The following is a 20,324-nucleotide window of genomic DNA, read 5'->3' as shown; positions in this document are numbered from 1 at the left end:
TCAATTTCAGCAGGCTTGTCTTCCTTGGCTGGTGAAACAGCCTTTACCTCAACTGGTTTCTCGTCAAGTTTGGTCTCAGTCACGATTTCTCCGGCTACTTCAATTTCCTTAGCTTCATCAGTAACTGGTGAAACTGGTTTCTCGATTTCAGCAGGCTTTTCTTCCTTGACTGGTGAAACAGCCTTTGCCTCAACTGGTTTCTCGTCAAGTTTGGTCTCAGTCACGATTTCTTCGACTACTTCAATTTTCTTAGCTTCATCAGTAACTGGTGAAACTGGTTTCTCAATTTCTTCAGGCTTTTCTTCCTTGGCTGGTGAAACAGCCTTTGCCTCAACTGGTTTCTCGTCAAGTTTGGTCTCAGTCACGATTTTTTCGACTACTTCAATTTCCTTAGCTTCATCAGTAACTGGTGAAACTGGTTTCTCAATTTCAGCAGGCTTTTCTTCCTTGACTGGTGAAACAGCCTTTGCCTCAACTGGTTTCTCGTCAAGTTTGGTCTCAGTCACGATTTCTTCGACTACTTCAATTTCCTTAGCTTCATCAGTAACTGGTGAAACTGGTTTCTCAATTTCAGCGGGCTTTTCTTCCTTGGCTGGTGAAACAGCCTTTGCCTCAACTGGTTTCTCGTCAAGTTTGGTCTCAGTCACGATTTCTTCGACTACTTCAATTTCCTTAGCTTCATCAGTAACTGGTGAAACTGGTTTCTCAATTTCAGCAGGCTTGTCTTCCTCGACTAATGAAACAGCCTTTGCCTCAACTAGCTTCTCGTCAAGTTTGGTCTCAGTCACGATTTCTTCGACTACTTCAATTTTCTTAGCTTCATCAGTAACTGGTGAAATTGGTTTCTCAATTTCAGCAGGCTTTTCTTCCTTAACTGGTGAAACAGCCTTTGCCTCAACTGGTTTCTCGTCAAGTTTGGTCTCAGTCACGATTTCTTCGACTACTTCAATTTTCTTAGCTTCATCAGTAACTGGTGAAACTGGTTTCTCAATTTCTTCAGGCTTTTCTTCCTTGGCTGGTGAAACAGCCTTTGCCTCAACTGGTTTCTCGTCAAGTTTGGTCTCAGTCATGATTTCTTCGACTACTTCAATTTCCTTAGCTTCATAAGTAACTGGTGAAACTGGTTTCTCAATTTCAGCAGGCTTGTCTTCCTCGACTAGTGAAACAGCCTTTGCCTCAAGTTTGGTCTCAGTCACGATTTCTTCGACTACTTCAATTTTCTTAGCTTCATCAGTAACTGGTGAAACTGGTTTCTCAATTTCTTCAGGCTTTTCTTCCTTGGCTGGTGAAACAGCCTTTGCCTCAACTGGTTTCTCGTCAAGTTTGGTCTCAGTCACGATTACTTCGACTAGTTCAATTTCCATAGCTTCATCAGTAACTGGTGAAACTGGTTTCTCGATTTCAGCAGGCTTTTCTTCCTTGACTGGTGAAACAGCCTTTGCCTCAACTGGTTTCTCGTCAAGTTTGGTCTCAGTCACGATTTCTTCGACTACTTCAATTTTCTTAGCTTCATCAGTAACTGGTGAAACTGGTTTCTCAATTTCTTCAGGCTTGTCTTCTACGATTGGTGAAACAGCCTTTGCCTCAACTGGTTTCTCGTCAAGTTTGGTCTCAGTCACGATTACTTCGACTACTTCAATTTCCATAGCTTCATCAGTAACTGGTGAAACTGGTTTCTCGATTTCAGCAGACTTTTCTTCCTTGACTGGTGAAACAGCCTTTGCCTCAACTGGTTTCTCGTCAAGTTTGGTCTCAGTCACGATTTCTTCGACTACTTCAATTTTCTTAGCTTCATCAGTAACTGGTGAAACTGGTTTCTCAATTTCTTCAGGCTTGTCTTCTACGATTGGTGAAACAGCCTTTGCCTCAACTGGTTTCTCGTCAAGTTTGGTCTCAGTCACGATTTCTTCGACAACTTCAATTTTCTTAGCTTCATCAGTAACTGGTGAAACTGGTTTCTCAATTTCTTCAGGCTTTTCTTCCTCGACTGGTGAAACAGCCTTTGCCTCAACTGGTTTCTCGTCAAGTTTGGTCTCAGTCACGATTTGTTCGACTACTTCAATTTTCTTAGCTTCATCAGTAACTGGTGAAACTGGTTTCTCAATTTCAGCAGGCTTTTCTTCCTTAACTGGTGAAACAGCCTTTGCCTCAACTAGCTTCTCGTCAAGTTTGGTCTCAGTCACGATTTGTTCGACTACTTCAATTTTCTTAGCTTCATCAGTAACTGGTGAAACTGGTTTCTCAATTTCCGCAGGCTTGTCTTCCTTGACTGGTGAAACAGCCTTTGCCTCAACTAGCTTCTCGTCAAGTTTGGTCTCAGTCACGATTTCTTCGACTACTTCAATTTTCTTAGCTTCATCAGTAACTGGTGAAACTGGTTTCTCAATTTCAGCAGGCTTTTCTTCCTTAACTGGTGAAACAGCCTTTGCCTCAACTAGCTTCTCGTCACGTTTTGTCTCAGTCACGATTTCTTCGACAACTTCAATTTTCTTAGGTTCATCAGTAACTGGTGAAACTGGTTTCTCAATTTCAGCAGGCTTTTCTTCCTTAACTGGTGAATCAGCCTTTGCCTCAACCAGCTTCTCGTCAAGTTTGATCTCAGTCACGATTTCTTCGACTACTTCAATTTTCTTAGCTTCATCAGTAACTGGTGAAACTGGTTTCTCAATTTCAGCAGGCTTTTCTTCCTTAACTGGTGAAACAGCCTTTGCCTCAACTAGCTTCTCGTCAAGTTTGATCTCAGTCACGATTTCTTCGACTACTTCAATTTTCTTAGCTTCATCAGTAACTGGTGAAACTGGTTTCTCAATTTCCGCAGGCTTGTCTATCTCGACTGGTGAAACAGCCTTTGCATCAACTATTTTCTCGTCAAGTTTGGACTCAGTTACGATTTCTTTGATTACTTCAATTTTCTTAGCTTCATCAGTAACTGGTGAAACTGGTTTCTCAATTTCTGCAGGCTTGTCTTCCTTGGCTGGTGAAACAGCCTTTGCCTCAACTGGTTTCTCGTCAAGTTTGGTCTCAGTCACGATTTCTTCGACTACTTCAATTTTCTTAGCTTCATCAGTAACTGGTGAAACTGGTTTCTCAATTTCAGCAGGCTTTTCTTCCTTGACTGGTGAAACAGCCTTTGCCTCAACTGGTTTCTCGTCAAGTTTGGTCTCAGTCACGATTTCTTCGACTACTTCAGTTTTCTTAGCTCCATCAGTAACTGGTGAAACTGGTTTCTCAATTTCAGCAGGCTTTTCTTCCTCGACTGGTGAAACAGCCTTTGCTTCAACTAGCTTCTCGTCAAGTTTGGTCTCAGTCAGGCTTTCTTCGACTACTTCAATTTTCTTAGCTTCATCAGTAACTGGTAAAACTGGTTTCTCAAGTTCAGGATGTTTTACTTCCTTGACTGGTGAGGCATCCTTTGCTTCAGTTTGTTCCTCGTCTGGTTTCGACTTAACTTCGGGTTTTGTTTTCGCATAGGTTTTCTTCAGTGTAAGTGTTTTAATTTTGTGTTGTTCGATTTGTCGAATTTTGTCTTCTTCCGATAGCTGTATGAATCGGGCTTTTATGTTTGCTACCGTTTGTTGCACTTCTTCTGGTGATCTTTGCGTTATTGGCTTTTCTTGGATGGCCTGAGTTTGTTTTGTTCTGATTTCTTGCCTAGTTTGCTTTTCGTGTTGTGCAACTTTTTCCAATGCCATGCCCTTATCGAACAATGAAATCAAATTTTGATTTAGCTTACATATTTCACCTTGTTTTAGTTTTTCTTCGTATTGTTCGCTTTCATCGTCTTGTTGTTCTGTTTGGTCTTTCTGTAGTTGTGTTTTTATTAGTAATTTTCCTACAGCCTGTGATTCTGACTCCAGTTCTTTGATTTCAATTACTCGACGTTCGTGTCGCGTTTCGTCAGATTTGCACACCGTTGAACGACTATGGATAACTTTTTCCACTTCAACTGCCGACATTATTGCTCGAGTCTTATCATCTGGTTGGATCTTTGTAAACTTTGGACTATGAGGTGTCGTTTCTTGGTAATCCTTGGTATGCTTACTTTCGAACATTTTAATCAAGTCGTTTGCTCGTTTCGGCTCAGTTTCTTCAGACCCGTTCTCTGTCAATCCAGGAACATATTTTTTACAAATTATTTTTTCGCAGACTGGCTCGTCTAACTGAGCCTTGGTCTCTGTTTCTCGCAATTGCTCATCTAATTGTCGTTTGCGTTGTTCTTGTAATCCTAGTTGCTGCACTCCTCGCACGAGCTTAGTGAGTTTCATGTCTTCTTCGGTTAGATCAAGTGGGGCCGGAGCCTTCGTTGCTTTCAATGTCTCAACAGAAATTATTTGAGCTTCCAAGTCGGCAAGGTCTTGATCGTCAAGCACTTCTTTTTTGACGGCCGGAGGTGGCAATGTGCGAACCGCGGAGGCGTCGATTTGCTCAATCACACGTTTGTCAATCTGTTCAACGGCGATTCGCTTCTCCAACTGTTTGATGACTTCTTGGATAGGCGGAATCGATTCGGACATTATGTTCGACTCTTCTGGTTCTTGCTCCTCGCCGAATATTTTCTTCAGCTCACTTATCTTAGCAGAAGCGATCTTTTGCTTTTTGGGAGATTCATGTATGTCAGTACCTCTCACCTGATGATCTTCGAATTCTACTTTCTTTTTTGGTGAACTTTGAGCGCTTTGCACTTTCTGGTTTTGCTCTAGAATTTTGATCTTTGCTTTTACATCACCAGAACCTCGCCGACCGATCAATAGTTCTTCGTCTGTAATTTTAGTGAGGTCTCGTTTTAGGATGGAAGTTATGTTCGTATCCAGCGGACTGTTCGATGCGTCCTTTGTTTCTATGCGATCAGTTAGTGTGGCTGCTTCGGAAGTGTCCAGAGCTGCCGACATGGATTGTTCTTCAAAGTCGACCGGACTAGTTCCCATGTGTGCATACTGGACATCTTCTTCAGCCATTTGAAAATCAGCCGTAACATCAGTTTCGTCTGGCAGGATTGGACTTAAACCGGCATCGGTTAGTTCTAGCTCTTCAATTTCCACGTCTACTGCTGTGTCGGTTACAATACTGATCTTTTTATTTTTCTCTTCTGTAGATGATACAACGCCTGGTGAGGTCATGGTTTCGGTAAAACCTCTTGTTAGGGAAATTCCAGTATCTGTCACGTGACCGGAGCCGCTTGCTTCCGTTATCGGCGACTCGCTGCTAGAGTCGAAGCTTCCAAACAGGTAGACGCTCTTCTTTTTCGAAAACGAAACTGTATCGTCACGTTTTCGTTCAACGCGTTCCGAATCTTCGTCGTCGTCAATAAGTTTGAATTGTTTGTAGCGTTTTGTAGTCGTGGTGGATTCTTTAGTTCCGGTACCACTGCTGACAACTTCAGAGCTTACCTCTCGTCCATCTTTGGAGGTTGTCGTAGTAGTCAGGCTAATTGTCGACTGAGAACTGATAGATATTTCCACATCCTTATGCCCGTAAACCGTCAATCGACTTTCGGTTATGGCAGAAGTATCGGAAGTTTTAATCTCTTTGCGTCCGATAACAAGCTTGATTGCCGGTGATTCACCCCGGCCATAATGATGCACACTGTCCGGAGATTCTACTATATCTGTCATCGGTGAAGTACCCTGATTGAGGTGCGTTTCAAAGCGTGTCTTGCGTTCAGTTTTTCTCGGTGTAGTCGTGTCTGTGTCAAGGTCTAGATTAAACTCTTTGCGTGTCTTATAGTTTTTAGCTGTCGTAGTCATTTCGTCAATCTCTTGTGCAGCGGATTTTTTGCGATCGTCACCGACGTCGGATGATTGAAGGCTCAGTGTGTCAAAGTCTTCGGTGGAGGCCAATACAACGCCCTGCCTCAGGATGGACTGTTTGGCGGTGCCCTTGGGTTGCTTTTGCGCTATTGCTGCGTTCGTGACGGCGATGCCGGTACCAGAGTCCGGGGTGTCCAGCCAGTGGTAGTCCCGGAATGCCTCCAGATCCGTAGTGGAGGCATCGTCCGGCACTATCGAGTGGGCATCGTCTGCGAATGGTCCCCCGAAATAGGCGATTTGGTTTATGGTTGTGAGTTTGTAGTTTTGGATGGATGGTTAAATTGAGCAATAGGTTATGAAGTTGTGAGTGTGTTTTTTGTAGGTGGACAGTCGTTGCGCGCACAGTCAATCGATGCGGTTGGTTTTACAGTATGTTCGTTTATTCGGTTTTTGGGTTCGGTACACGATTGAGACATTCGGGGGTTTCGTTCGGTGGAATTTTGTCGTACGCATTTTTGTTGGTTGGGTTGCAAGTTAGTGAGTGTTATTTGGTTTGATCCACCGATAGTAAGAGAGTGGTCGCAGCGTGTAATTAATCACAATAGTTTATTTTAAAAAATAGAAATACTGTCGATAATGGAATTTTGCATAGATAATATGAATGGTATCCATTTAAATGACAAAAATGTTCATGTGTTAGGCGTTCGTAATATGTGACCAGCAATTGTTACTCGATTGACAAGTATGTTGAAAAAAAAATGGAGGCGTTCGATCCTGCTAAGGCACTGTTGGCTGTTTTCCAATTTAATCTGATGATAACTTTCTATGGGTATGTGCATAGCTATAATTATATTTATGCATGAAAATCAATACAGTCATAATAATGCTTATACATAATGCAGTGAAGGGTGTTCTAAAACAACTAAGCCGTATGTTGCAGGTCTGTTTACGATTATCTGAATTGTGTAACTGCAATAACAGTTGTTTTTGTTTCTTCACTCTGAACGCACTTGTTTTCCTAAAAGTTCCTGACATTACTTTTCTCAAAGCTGAACCGGAAATTTATTCGGTAAAATCAATACAAAAATGGAACTAAAAAGAAACGTAAGACAAGAAGCCAATGCAATTCAGAAGGCCGTGGGAGGAAGCAAGTGCGTTTGACTGTGTAGTACCAGATAGGTAGCTATCGGTTTCAAATTGGATCAAGTACGAGACCGCACGACACATGCACGGAACGGAACACGCGGAAAGAAGGCAAAACTCGAAAATCCAAATGTCCTTCAAGCACTGTGTCTGTGAAATTGGGTGCTCTAGTGCGAGATGCGTGACCTGTAGTAGCATAACTTTTTTTTGTGTGTTGCTGGAATCGCATGTGCACATGTATGTATTACGACGCGAAATTATCGTGACGAATATTTGCAACAAATGTGAGTCCGTAATCAGGTGGGGTGCACTAATGCTTGAAACCGAACGGCAATAATTAAATGTCTTGCATAAGTTTACTTTATTATTTACTTTATTAAGTTTACTAATGGATGATTTATTTGCTCTACAAACGTGGCATGTAAAGTACTTTTGATTAGACTAAAATAAAACTGTAGAAACTGTTTATAACCTTGACAAAAACAAATTAATCTACAATCTAACCAAAAATCTTGTATTTCTTTCTGTAAAAAAACCAAATCTGTTTTTTAATTCTCGAGAATCTACCTCCGAGGCTTGGATTTTTTCTTATGAAAATTGCAGTTTGGTATCAAAGTAACGACCACGATTGGATTATCAAGATAAATATTAATTTTCAAACCATAAGCAAGCTTGTTTTTTGTCCAGCAGGTATGTAAATATATAAATTACATTTTACATTTTGTGCATTCACTAATTTTTTCCATTTGTTTGAGATTTGCAGAGATGATTTTTTCTGGGTCACCAACACTTTCTACAGTTTTTTTACAGTTAATACTCAGTGGTCATTTTTCATGTCATTCTAGTTGATCTATTCCTCAATATACTAACGTGATCACAACTCCGCTCTTCTGTAACATACTTTCATGTGTACGGAAAGAGGAAAATGCACTTCTATGAAGTTTGTTTGTGAAACCAAACGTCAACACAATTTTCGGTGAAGCAAGATTTTTCATTCTTTTTTCATATGGCTATCGTGGTCATGATGTAAAATTGATGCGGAAAATGATTAATTGGATGAACTGTAAAATGTTCGATATATTCGATTCGAACTCACAACTCTCTATTGCCGGTCAAGTGTGATTACATTACACCCCCGAGTCACTCTTCTATTGGGTAATCTAATGTTTAGTTTTGTTGCGCTCTCCTAATTTTACCATTCACAACAAACCTATTAGTAGTTATTAGACTACCTAATAGAAGAGTGGAGCGGTAGTTTGTTTGTAGGTTTGAATACAACCTGAGTTAGGGCAGTGTTGATTTATATAGCGAAAAATTTCAATTCAGTTTGCAGTGAACATAAGGCGTACGCTGATTTTCAAATCCATTTGAGTGGTCTACCAATGGTTTGACACAGCATATTTGGTTGTACGTGCGAATCTTCAATCAAATCCAAATTACAGTTAGAAGCTGCGAAAGTTATGCTATGCATTCGGCATTGTACTGCCATGAAGCGAGGCGCAGCGGTGCCAAATTTTTCTTAATTCTCTGTTCGAATCTGTTGATGTTTGAAAGTTGACGTGGTTGCTAACGACCTCATCCCCCGAGTTGGTATCTCTGTTAATACAGTAGATTGAACATCAGCAGCCGCTTCGAAATTGAAGTCTAACTGACTAATGCAGCAAAGAATGCGGATTTCATCGCAGTGATCTTTAACAGCTAGTCTGACAACTACGATTGGTAACTAAAATGGCACATTAAAAGATTAAATACAAAGCTTTCGCACGCCATTTCATTGAGAAAAATAATTTTCTTTCCGAACAAATCACATCTGTTTCGGTTTATCCCTTTACTTTGGTCTGCTGACCTCGAATCGAATCGACTCATCACATCTAAAACATCTTTTGCACTAGTACCTTTGATTCAAGCTGAGGTCGATTCGGCCTCGTTTATATACGACTTCGTGTCCATTATGACAAGCCCAATTCTACCGACCCCAGTCTTTAGTATGATATACGTTTAAGTCATCGTCTCAAACTTACGTGCGACGATGTTAATTTTGTCTGGGACATCATGAAGCTAGACTGACTTCCGGAAAATCGTACCACTAGTGTCTATTTCTACTACAATTCGATTTTACGATTTCAATCACAATCGCAGTTACACGTGTGGTTACATGGAAAAGAAACTTGCGAGTCTCACTATGTGAGGCACTCACCATGGTAGCACAATGCTGAATGCAGTTTCATTGGACATCAGCAGCTGGTCGAAAATTACAGTCAGAAACTGACGCTGCGGATTTCGTCGTAGTTTTCTTTAGTAGCTGTTCTGACAACTACGATTAGTATTTATAGATAAATATTATAAATATAGTACTTATATACAAATATTTAACAAAAAATGTTTTACTTTTTATAATTATTTATAAGAAAAGAACAGAAAAAGTTGTACTGTAAAAATGTAACGTAACATGTTTAGAATACAACAAATGTTACGCAACGTTATTGTAATTCCTAGACATTAGGATCAAATTGTTAACACTGTCAAGGTTGGTAATTACGTGTTATTTGAAACGGTTGAAATATAAGCTCTTCACTGGTACTCTCATATTTGCCTTGCAACTGTCGATTCACCACGAGTTCTAAAATCTTACCACTGTTCGAAATAGGTTTACAATCCTCTGAACTCTCCAGCAGTCAGCTGCGCTGAGTAAAGTTTGCCGTCAAAATTCACAATTTTCAGATCTCTGTTTCACGACCGTAATCAAACCTCAAGTTGCCTCTGAATTCACCGGAAAGGCCTCCGATACCGCGAACAACCAACGCACAAGTGTACTCTCCCGGTTGCCTTACAGCACTGAAATGCGATGTTCCTCTGGCCATGTGGAACAAAGCTTGTCACCTGTTTGCGGTCGAACCATTAGCCGTAACAAGATTATTATCCTGGGCTTTGGTTAAGAGCGTTGCATTGCAGTCAACTATCGGTTTTTTTGCGATTTCTTCTTCGTCCAGTGTATGAAACGCCAATTATTATATGTAGCTGCTCCACTGACTCGCTTCCCTGCTGCTGGAACGTGGTCGGTTGATGCGTATTTCGTAGAGATCTTGTCCACGCTGTTTGGCACTGGACAAATTTTAATACCCTGACCACTAGCAACGTGCGAAGCCCTACAAATCGGGTGGCATTGTGCAACTGCTCAGCGACAGTACGTGAAGGACACGTGCTTAGCAGGAGAAACAATTATAATGATTTCGCTAATACTCTTTTAAATATCCGACCGTTGTTGTTTTGCGTCAGGTTGTGTTCCGACTTCCGGATGTCACTCTCGACATTCTCGGTTTACTATCGATGAATTTAATCTAATACTGATATTTCTTGCTAGATTTGCCTAGGATAGTGCGAATCAGTTTTTAATTTTAAATCTTCACTTCACTAAAACACTATGCATTAAATCCCCATGCAACACAATTTTGGTACTTCCAGTTGTGGTGACTTATTAATAACCAGAATTAGTCATATAATCTGTTACCATAACAATTTTATAACAACCGTGTTAGTAGGAACCGGAGTCTACGTACGTTGCGTGGACCGTAAAATTGTGCGTTGAATACCAACTTCTTGCCAATAAGTTCAACCACATTTGGTTTCAACAAGATCGCGCTACATGCCACACAACCTATGTAAAAGGGCACTACGGAAGAAACAGTATAGAGTGGATGGAATTTAATTCTTACAATGTGTCGACAATATTTGGAATCTAGTTGAGTTCAATTCACGGGAGTTGCGGTAGTAACGGAAGTAATTGTAAATTGTAATTATGAAAGCTTTTGTAACTCTGAACCTGAAAGTTCAACTCATCTGCTCTGTAATTGCGGAGCTCTTGCATTATCAAGGCAGAACTTCTTTGGAAGTTTCCTTCTTACTCCATATCAGGTATGGAGCCTAAATCCTAAAACGGTCACTGGCTTTATAAACCATGTAGTACCGAATTGGGGCACAGGATTACAACTATTCCGCTCAACTCCATCAATGGGTATGAACGATTCGTAAACTGTGTACAGCAATCGGGGCCTGCCACAAAAGACGACCATTAAGACTGTCGCAGTGGCCTTTTAACCCAATGCCCTTCTGGTATACAAAAAAAACGGAAGTAATAATAGGGCAAAATGGACCTCTCCCCGAGGTCTGCACAAGACGGGACTATCGTTTATCGACTTCTTGCATTTTTTTCATAGGACCAGCAATCTTGTAGAGCTCCAAACTAGCAGCGTCTAAATAATTGGAATTACGAGCTCATTTTTTTTCACTGTGCATTAGCAGTAATATGAGTTTAATAATTGATTATGTAACCTTATCTTATTAATATATCATATCATACACTAAATGACACTAAACTTTGTTATTCCAAACTCTGAATACAGCCATGTTATTGCCTTGTTATTTAAATTCACAAAATTTTGACTTTATTTTTTGATATTTTTCTAACTATATCACAAATGTTTCATTATTTTGGCGCGTATTTGTATCAAAATCAAATTGATATAAGATAAAATGTTTTAATTTATTGATAGTGTTATTGATAGTGATAGTTATCTGGGTGGAATCACCCAGATAACACAACATCGTAATAGAAAGTTCACATTAAATCGTTTTCATATCAATTTTATATTGGAATCGTATAATGATCAGAATTTGTCAAAACAAAGTAAACAATCAATTGTTTTGCAGTCGTGCGTGTCCTCATGTACAACACATGACTGTGAATTATAAAGCAGTATAGATGATTGCAATATTAAGTTATATCTTAATCATATATTCAGTTACCAGGTCGATTGCCCATTTTCCCGCTGCCCAGAGGTTGATTTCCCGCTGAAATCCCGCTGTCTAGAGTCTATTTCCCGCTAGAAATCCCGCTGAACCAAAAGTCATATTATTCCTTCGTTTCTGGTGCAGAATATTCATTTCAGTAAGGCTTGCATTTGATCAAGATGATCTGCTGAAATTGAGAGGTTGCAATTAAATGAACATTATGCAAATTTGCTGCATTCATGTTGACGAAGCTTCAGGAAACAGAAAAAGAAGTATCTTGTTATCCCTCATATAATGACAATTTACTACGACGAGTCTAAGAACACATGCAAAAATTTCGAAAAAAGCTTTAGCACAAATTCTTTTTCTGTGTCTAGCTATGATAAAAATAATGCAAAATTTCAGCAAAGCTGGCAAATGGTTATGGTTTTTGGTGACAAAAAAGATATGTTTCAATCTTTATAAGCAGCCCAAATTCAAAAATATCTGAAAAGCGCATCGGCTCTTTGTTCTCGCTGATATTTTGTTTTAGCAAAAATGTACCGATTTGTCTTTTAGACTTAGGGTTTATCGGCTCATCAGCCGATTTTTTTTGGTTTTGTTATCATACAAATGCTGCGGTATATAGCAAATTATGATGTATATAGATACATAAGTTGTTTGTGTTGTTTTGTTTGCAATTCATGAATCAGTTGGATTTTGCCATTGGCAACGAATTAGTTTGTGGAAAAATTAGGAATACGCAAAACGGATTGGTTTGGTGGTCTTCTTGTTCAGTAAGTTCTAATGAGTATTTGTCAGAACTGATCCCATTCTAGGCAAAAACCACGGAGTTTTCTAATCAGCAGGATATACTGAACCATCTGCCAATGCATGAGCAGACATTAGACTGTCAATAAATGAAGTTTTTTGCTGTCAACGTCTCTGTCAGCACTCTTCTTGCCTACCAAATATCGCTAAATCGAGATCCCGCTAAAATCCCGCTGAGTTATTTAAGAAAACCGCTAGATTCCCGCTAGCCGCCGTTTGGTTATTAAGTCCCGCTATCCGGCTTGAAATCCCGCTAAATCTAGCGGGAAAACCGCTGATCTGGCATCGCTGGTTGCAAATCTACTAGGTAAATGATTTTAATTTTGATGCATAAGAGCTTCATCTGTACCGTTGCGCCAACTATATGTCAAACAAATCCAATTTTCATTATTATGTTCATTTCATTTCATTTATCAATTGTCCAGTAGCGTAAGACATAAATCTTTTAAAATTTTCTACCTCCGATTACCCAAATACAATTTTAATACTTAATTAACTACATAATAATATAATAAGGGGAAGTCCTTAGTGCCGGACACCTAAGGATTTTGACATATATAAAATCAACACTTAGCATTACTTCAGTTTTTGTTAACTGGAAGAGTAATTAGAAACCTATTTTCCAATAAAAAGAGATTACACGTACTTGGAAATAAAAATAGATTATCACTAATGAACCATTTGAAAACCGTAATAATCGACGTGCGATATTCGGTTTTATTCTTGTTCTGTGTGTCGCAACTACGTCGCAGGCGGTGCGCTATATAGCTCATCAATGTGCGAACACAGCGCACCACGTGCGACGTAGTTGCGACACACAGAACAAGAATAAAACCGAATGTCGCACGTCGATGATTACGGTTTTCAACTGCAACAACAATATCATTACTTAAAAATTGTATCTCCCAGTACCGGACACTTGAATAAAATCATAAAATTCAGGGCATATAGTTCTGAAAAAAAAACATGTCAAAATGTTTAAAATCTCTTATTGCTTGCATACTTGGTGACTGAAGATGTTTGAAAAATTGCTTTGCATAAAAATCAATAGTTTTTTACGCACTACGTTGAAGCCCTTCTGTTTTCTTCGAAGAATTGATCATCGACTGGTTTTCTTGTTTTCATATTCAAGAAAGCCGCCGGTTCGTTATAAGTGACGTTCTTTCTTCCCAATCTCTTTTTTTTCAAAATCTTGATTTCCTTTAACAATTTGACTGAACCAAGCAAAGCATTTTGCTGTCCGGTATTGAAGGACGGCTCGGTGTCCGGTGCTGGGTGACGGGAATTACTGAGTACAACTCATATTTTTCAACGAATTGAATATCTTTGCGGAAAAATGAACTACGAAGCTTGGAAAATATTCAATGAAAGCTATTTTTTACATAAAAAAGGAAATTTTATGCGTCCGAATAATACTGTAATGCTGATCCGAAAATTAGCCGAAGCATAACAATTCGATCAGCGGTAGATAAAAACAAACAAATCTCTGTTTTCATGAATGACTCTGACCTATGAAATCACACGTGCTGATTTTTTGTCCTTTTTAGTGATTTTATCATATTAGCGGCTAAGGTGCACCATTTGAACTGTGAAAGTCAGAAGTGTCCGATATTGGGAGCTATCCGGCGCTGGACCCGGACTTCCCCATACTTTATCTGGGCTATTCCCTTGGATTTAAACAAAAAACTTTTTAGTCTACTCGGTTATAAAAGTTAATGCAGCCTCTCTTAAAATTTGCATCCGACGATGAGCGCTTAACAGCGGGTGGTAACGAATTCCAATTAACCACACCTCGAACGAACAATGTCAATAAATATCGAAAAATCTTTGCCATCACGAATTGGGTTTTCCATGACATGTCATGGAAACTACTTTTACTTTGAAAACGTACTTATCCGTGCTAATTCTTTGTCAATCAGAATGCCCAAGCAACTATGTGAGCTTTATTGTACTCTTATGGCGGTTTTAATGACAAATTTTGATCTTAAATGCCATCATAAGAGTGTAATAAAACCCAAATTGTTACCTAGGTGATCAGCGCAACACAGGTAGGCAGCGACATTAAATACCACAGTCGCGCAAACTGTATAACTGCATAAGTACTATGTTTTATTGCTACAAATTTTTAGAATAACGGAGCGATCGAATGAAAACAATCGGCAACCGTGCCCCTAGACCTTTTCAAACTAAAATTAAAAACGTCATACTGAAAGTACCGTGAGGCACATCTTAACCACAGAGAATAGACATCCATTAAGCCAGTCGTTCCCAACCATTTTTAGTTAGCAAACCCCCAGGTGGAATTCCCTATACATTATTATTATTATTATTTTGCTGTGAGTTAAACTTTTGGCGAATCCCAATTTCCATCAAGAAATAAATTTTATTGGAATTCTTAGATAAAATTTCAAATTAAAAGCGCTGTATATACTAGCGTCACCACGTGGTGACTGTAGATTCCCGACTATACTATAATGATTTGCACACTGACAACATCTTGCCTCTGGCGCTAGCATATATATATGGACTATAAACAAAAACTAGTACCAGAAGCTGAAGCTGTTGTGATTTTATTATAGAATTTTATGTGCCTCACTGTAGTTTTCCAACTAATTGTATCCAAGTGGGGATCTTTTGGTTGGATGTCAGTTCTCTGTGTCTTAGCTTGGGCGGTCAAGTTTTTAGTTTCCAATTTGGACCACTTTGCAAAGACAATTTAAATAGCGCAATTGAGCACGTATCCAAGGCAGTACTATGTGTTTTACTATACTGTATTGACAGCATTTTACTCATTTGAAAATTTATAAAAATGGAAAAATGGCCGAAATATGCAACTAGATACGTGTCTGTAATTTTGTAATGTGCATCCGATTATATAGGTCAAAAAATATTTAGCAAGTAGGTATTGGGAAGTTTTACTTGACCCACCACATTCACTGGATCTAGTGCCGTCTTATTACCACTTATTTCAAGCGATGTTAAACGCCATTGTTGGAAGGCGCTGCAATACTATTAACTTCATTGAAAACTATGCAAACCAGCAGCTTTTTTATTTTTATGGAATTTTTATGGATGATATTGTTAGAATTAATTTTGTAACCAATGATTTCAACAAGCGAAAATATGCGAAACCAAGACAATATGAGAATCAATGACATTGAAGATAGATAGAAGAATACTATCTAAATTCTAAGAGAAGTAAATGCAAAGCAAAGCCTAGGTGCTATAATGCGTTATCGAAACTTGACCTTCTGGTTTTATACGACAGACTTCGCAGCCAGCTGTTAGAGTACAGGACAATTGCAGGGCCAGTTGCTACGATCCTATTGACTCTAACAGCCTCTCCCAATCGAAGTTCGAACATACGACGACTGGCTTATTATGCTTATCTAAGAGAAGTATGAAGTGTCTAATAATATGCAAAATTAACCTACGAACCTATTATACCAAATTAAAACTCGTTGATAACTTCCGGATCTCACAGATTAGTAAAAAGCAAATAACCTGTTTTATAAATAAGTAGGTTTCAATGAGTTTCATTCCTACAGTTTCCAACTATCAGTTTCTTCAATTATCAGTTTTGAGTGTTTTGGTCACCGAAGTAAACAACATATTCGGTCGTAGTGAACAACTCCTCTTATATTAGTTAACATTTCTCTACCTAACTAGGGAGTGAAATTATTTTTAAAATTATGTAATATTACAAAAATATGATACAAGTTAGGCGGAATGTGATCACAATGGTTCTTATTACTAAAGGTCCGTAACAAATATCAGTACCTATCAATGCCCTAAAAATTCTAAAATGATCCGAAAAAAGCTGTTAAACAAATTGGAGGTATAAATCAAAGGAAAAATTTTTACTTTTTGGTGTAGTCATTTTGGCGTGCTTTCGCTGGAAATTACTGGTGAAGTGAAATTTTCTCCAATTCATTTAAGAAGCATGGTAAACTTTATGATAATTTATGATACTTTAGAATGACATGTCATGAAAGTCTTTAAACTATGTCGCAAAATGAATGGTTCTCATACTTGCATATTTCTACAAGATCAAAGCTCCTAGTTAAGGTTACGATGAGGTTATGTGTGTCAGTCGGTACAATCTATAAGCAAAGTGTGCGTGTGTGTGATTAAACTCGAGAATCAATCTGAAGATGCGTGCGTCTGAAAGATTTCTGAAAAACTGTAAATGTATTTGCCGTATTGCCTTTTTCGTGTGTTTGTGAGTCTGGTTTTGAATATTCAGCGCGCTAGAATTATTATCGAAGGAGCAAACAATACCCTCAGGAGGAAACAGGAGGAAATAATGCGCCGTGAATGCTATATCTAATGCCTCGAAGCTATCTCCGAAACACGATATGAAAGATAGAGTACTAGAAATGCTAATTTTGATTGGTTGATTTCGTTTAACGGTTTGATGCTTGCCGACCTGCGTACCTGGGTGCAAGTCAGTCTGGATGATGGTGGAAGTTGAAAGAATCTCTAAGGTTAAACTCCCGATCAAGGATGCGTCTAAATAAAGGAATTTTACAAATATTCCGACTACTACGAATATTGGGTCGATCCTAGCTACGGAATGTAACTTTTGCAGATATGAATGAAATTACTGATAGTGATACTATCAATTACCGAACGAAAACAAAAACGTATTTCCAAAATCAGCAAATCAAGTACCGAACCATGAATGTTATTTGCGACGCACACTAACTTACCTCGCTGCGATCAAGTGTAGCAGAGCTGCCAAATTTGCTACAACTAGTGAGGAAAATTTAGATACACGCCTTAACATTTGCCATTGCACGTTGGTGTCCATCGCAATTCTTTTACGAAGAAACCCAGAGAAAATATAAGCAAAATAAAGAAAATATTTCGAAATTAAAAAACCAAAACAACCGAACCGAATATCAAAACTTTACATACGAAATGCACAAGTGTTGGTATGTATCACAACTGTATGTAAGGTACTTAAAATTAGCCAAGCGTAATTGGTAAAAATGTTATTGTTACAAATGTAGAAAATACAACATGGTAGAAAACTATCAAAACTGGTTAATATTTAGGCATATCAAATCGAATCAACCGAGAGAAATCAAAGAATTAAGCAGTGTTTAGTAATGAGAGAAGGCCGGGATGTTAAGAAATAGATACACTCTATCTTTATAACACAGGTCGTTCTGTCACTAAACTGTTATCAAGGTATTCGGTTCTTTTCAAGGGGATCAGTACTAGTTCATTACCGGTTGATGTGGGGTTTCAAAAGAACATACATTTATCGGATGATAGTGGTTGGAATGAATCGGATGCAATTTCGTTCTGGAGCTGGATGACAGACACCGTAGTTTGCACTTACCTTGCCATTTTTCGTGTTCGTGGTCGTCTTCTTCGAGGTCATCCCCGGCGTAACGTTCGGTCACGTACTCCGGAATTGGATGTGGAGATTTCTCTAGAACATCTGTAAGGTCCAATTCGATTATGGCACGAAAGCATTGAGTTGAAAGCACTGTATGCTTACCATCTTCGGATCTGCTTAGATCCAAAGTGTACGCGGCGATTTCGGCCTGCTGCATTTGTTGAACCGTATCATGCGCTTCTTCGATGATTTCGTCGATAAAATCGTCCGGTGTAACCGCTCGCTCATCCTCGGTAATGAGTTCGTTCAGCACGGACTCGTCGATCGTTGTAAAGCTCAGAACCTCCTTTACTTCTTTGCTAGTTATTTCGCCAGTTTCCACCAAGGCAGCGGTGTACGCTTCCAACGGTTTTTCATCACTGTCCGATTTCAGTAGTGAATCCTGATCGCGAACTGTTTTCTGCGTTATAACCGTGTCACCTGAATCGCTGGAGATCTGCTCCGAAAATTTTCGATCCTTGAAAACCGGTATCTTGGTTTGTTTTGTGTCTGGTTCTGGTGATTTGATGCTCGTCGGTTCCGGTTTTCCTGCAGCTGGTTTACTGCTGTCAAATCGTGGAATTTTCGACGATGGTGCTTCTGGTTGCTTGGTTGCAGCTTCTACATCTTCAATGATTTCATCCTTCGGCACCGACTTCGGCTTCGGAGCCTCTTCTGGCGAGGTACGTTTGCTGAATACCGGAATTTTCGAAGTTACTTCCTGAGTGACCATTTTCGTAACGGTTTCAACGACGGATGGCTTTTCGTCCGGTTTGACTGCTGGGGTTTCTTCGGTTCTTCGGAATTCTTCGCCTATTTCGGACATCTTTTCGGCCAAAATTTCCTCTCCCTGTCGTACACCGGTTTCGATTTCAGTTTTTGTCTTCTCTGCTGTTTCTTTTAGCGTTCCGGAGCGATCCTTGCTAACGGTTTCCTCTCGAACGCTTTCGAAGCTCTCTTTGGTGAAAGCTTCTTGGATTTTGGGCGTTGGTTCTTGTGAACTTGTAATAGTTTCCTTAGCGAAGACTTCCGCCGTTTTGTCGTAGGCTGCTTTACTTTGTTGGCTTGACTCTTTTGTCTCAGACACAACCTCTGAATCGCATATTTCAGTAACAGTTTTGTCCACTTTTTGCTCTACGGTAGTCTTCGTTTGGGAGCTTTGTGCGGCGAATTCTTGAACTTCCTGATGATACTGATCACCAAGCCCGACTTCCTTTTGAATGGTTTCAGCAAACGATTTCGTCTTTGAGGAAACTGTCTCTTCGACTTTGCTGATCACTTCGGATTTTCTCTCCTGGAATATTTGTTCTGTCTTCTCCATCTGCTCAAACTGGGCCTTCTGAGCTAGAATTTCTTGCTCTTCAGTCCACGTTTCCTTCAGGTCGGAGGCTTTCTGTTCCATTTTCTGCTGCTGTTGCAAAAACTGTTCTTCCAACTGATCGAATTGCTGTTTTTGAGCCATGATCTCCTTCTCTTCAGTCCACTGTTCCTGTTCTTTTTCCATTTCTTCAAATTCCCGCTTCTGGGCCAGAATCTCATCCTGCTCGATCCAGTCGGGTAGTTTGGACTTTTCATCTGTTTTCTCTTTGGTTAGTTTCTCTTCTAGTGTGTCGATTTGTGTTTTCTGAGCCAGGAATTCCTGTTCTTCGGACAATTGCTTTGAACTACTGGAGTCCTTTGCCCATGATGTGCGTTTGCTTGATTCGGCAGATGATTTTGATTCGAACGAAGAGATCTTTTCATGAACGTTCTTGATAGATTCAATAACAACGCCCTGATCAACAGCGTCTTCGCGCGTTATGCTTGTACGTTTGGTTGGAACTGGAACTCGTTCCTTCGGTATTGGAGATTCGTCATCAGTATCCGGTTTTTTCTTGTCATCGTCTGGTTTACTCGGTTTGGGTGCATCCTTTTTGGCAATTTCATCTACAATTTTGGCTGAGTTGTCAATCTTCTCACCGGTCAGCAACTGCGGTTTGTGTTCGAACTCTTCCACATTCTTTAGCGTCGATTTGAACTTGTCTTGCAGCTCTCGATCGAATTCGTCTTTCGCAACAGCAGCTCCTTCCTTGACGGTGGAGGTTTTCAGCTTCACCACCGGCTCCGGTATTACCGACGATTTGTACGAATTGTCGATTGGTTTTTGCATTAGGATTTCTTCTTCGTGCTTCGCACGGGTGTCGTCTATTACGCTGGCTCGTTTGATGGTGATGATTTCTTCGACGATCTCTTTCTTCTGAGTCGATGCTGGGATGGAGCGGTCAGCGGACAAGCGCTTCTCGATCTGTTTCCGACGTTCGGCTACAGTTTTCTTGATGGTTTCCTCTTCGGATTCTTCCGATTCGTCGACTTGCTTCTCTTCAACTGAGTATTTGTTAGACTCCTCCTTAGTGAATTGGTCTGTTGGAAACAGAATAGATTAGCTTTAACTGTTATATATCATAAAA

At 39.7% G+C, this 20,324-nt stretch overlaps 1 protein-coding gene across 1 annotated transcript in view; it reads right to left on the bottom strand.

The window, feature by feature from the left end:
- Positions 1-20,324, bottom strand: part of LOC128739631 (ankyrin-2-like) — a 168,625-nt gene that overhangs the window by 44,715 nt on the left and 103,586 nt on the right. The window contains exons 15-17 of the mRNA XM_053835127.1: positions 18,001-20,277; positions 17,839-17,940; positions 3,390-6,016 (exon numbers count right to left, since the gene is read on the bottom strand). Coding sequence (XP_053691102.1) covers positions 3,390-6,016; positions 17,839-17,940; positions 18,001-20,277 — 5,006 coding nt within the window. The remainder of the gene's footprint in view (positions 1-3,389; positions 6,017-17,838; positions 17,941-18,000; positions 20,278-20,324) is intronic.

The sequence above is a fragment of the Sabethes cyaneus genome, chromosome 3 (assembly GCF_943734655.1).
Source record: "Sabethes cyaneus chromosome 3, idSabCyanKW18_F2, whole genome shotgun sequence".
Lineage (NCBI taxonomy): Eukaryota > Metazoa > Arthropoda > Insecta > Diptera > Culicidae > Sabethes > Sabethes cyaneus.
This window is presented reverse-complemented; position numbering and strand designations above follow the sequence as displayed.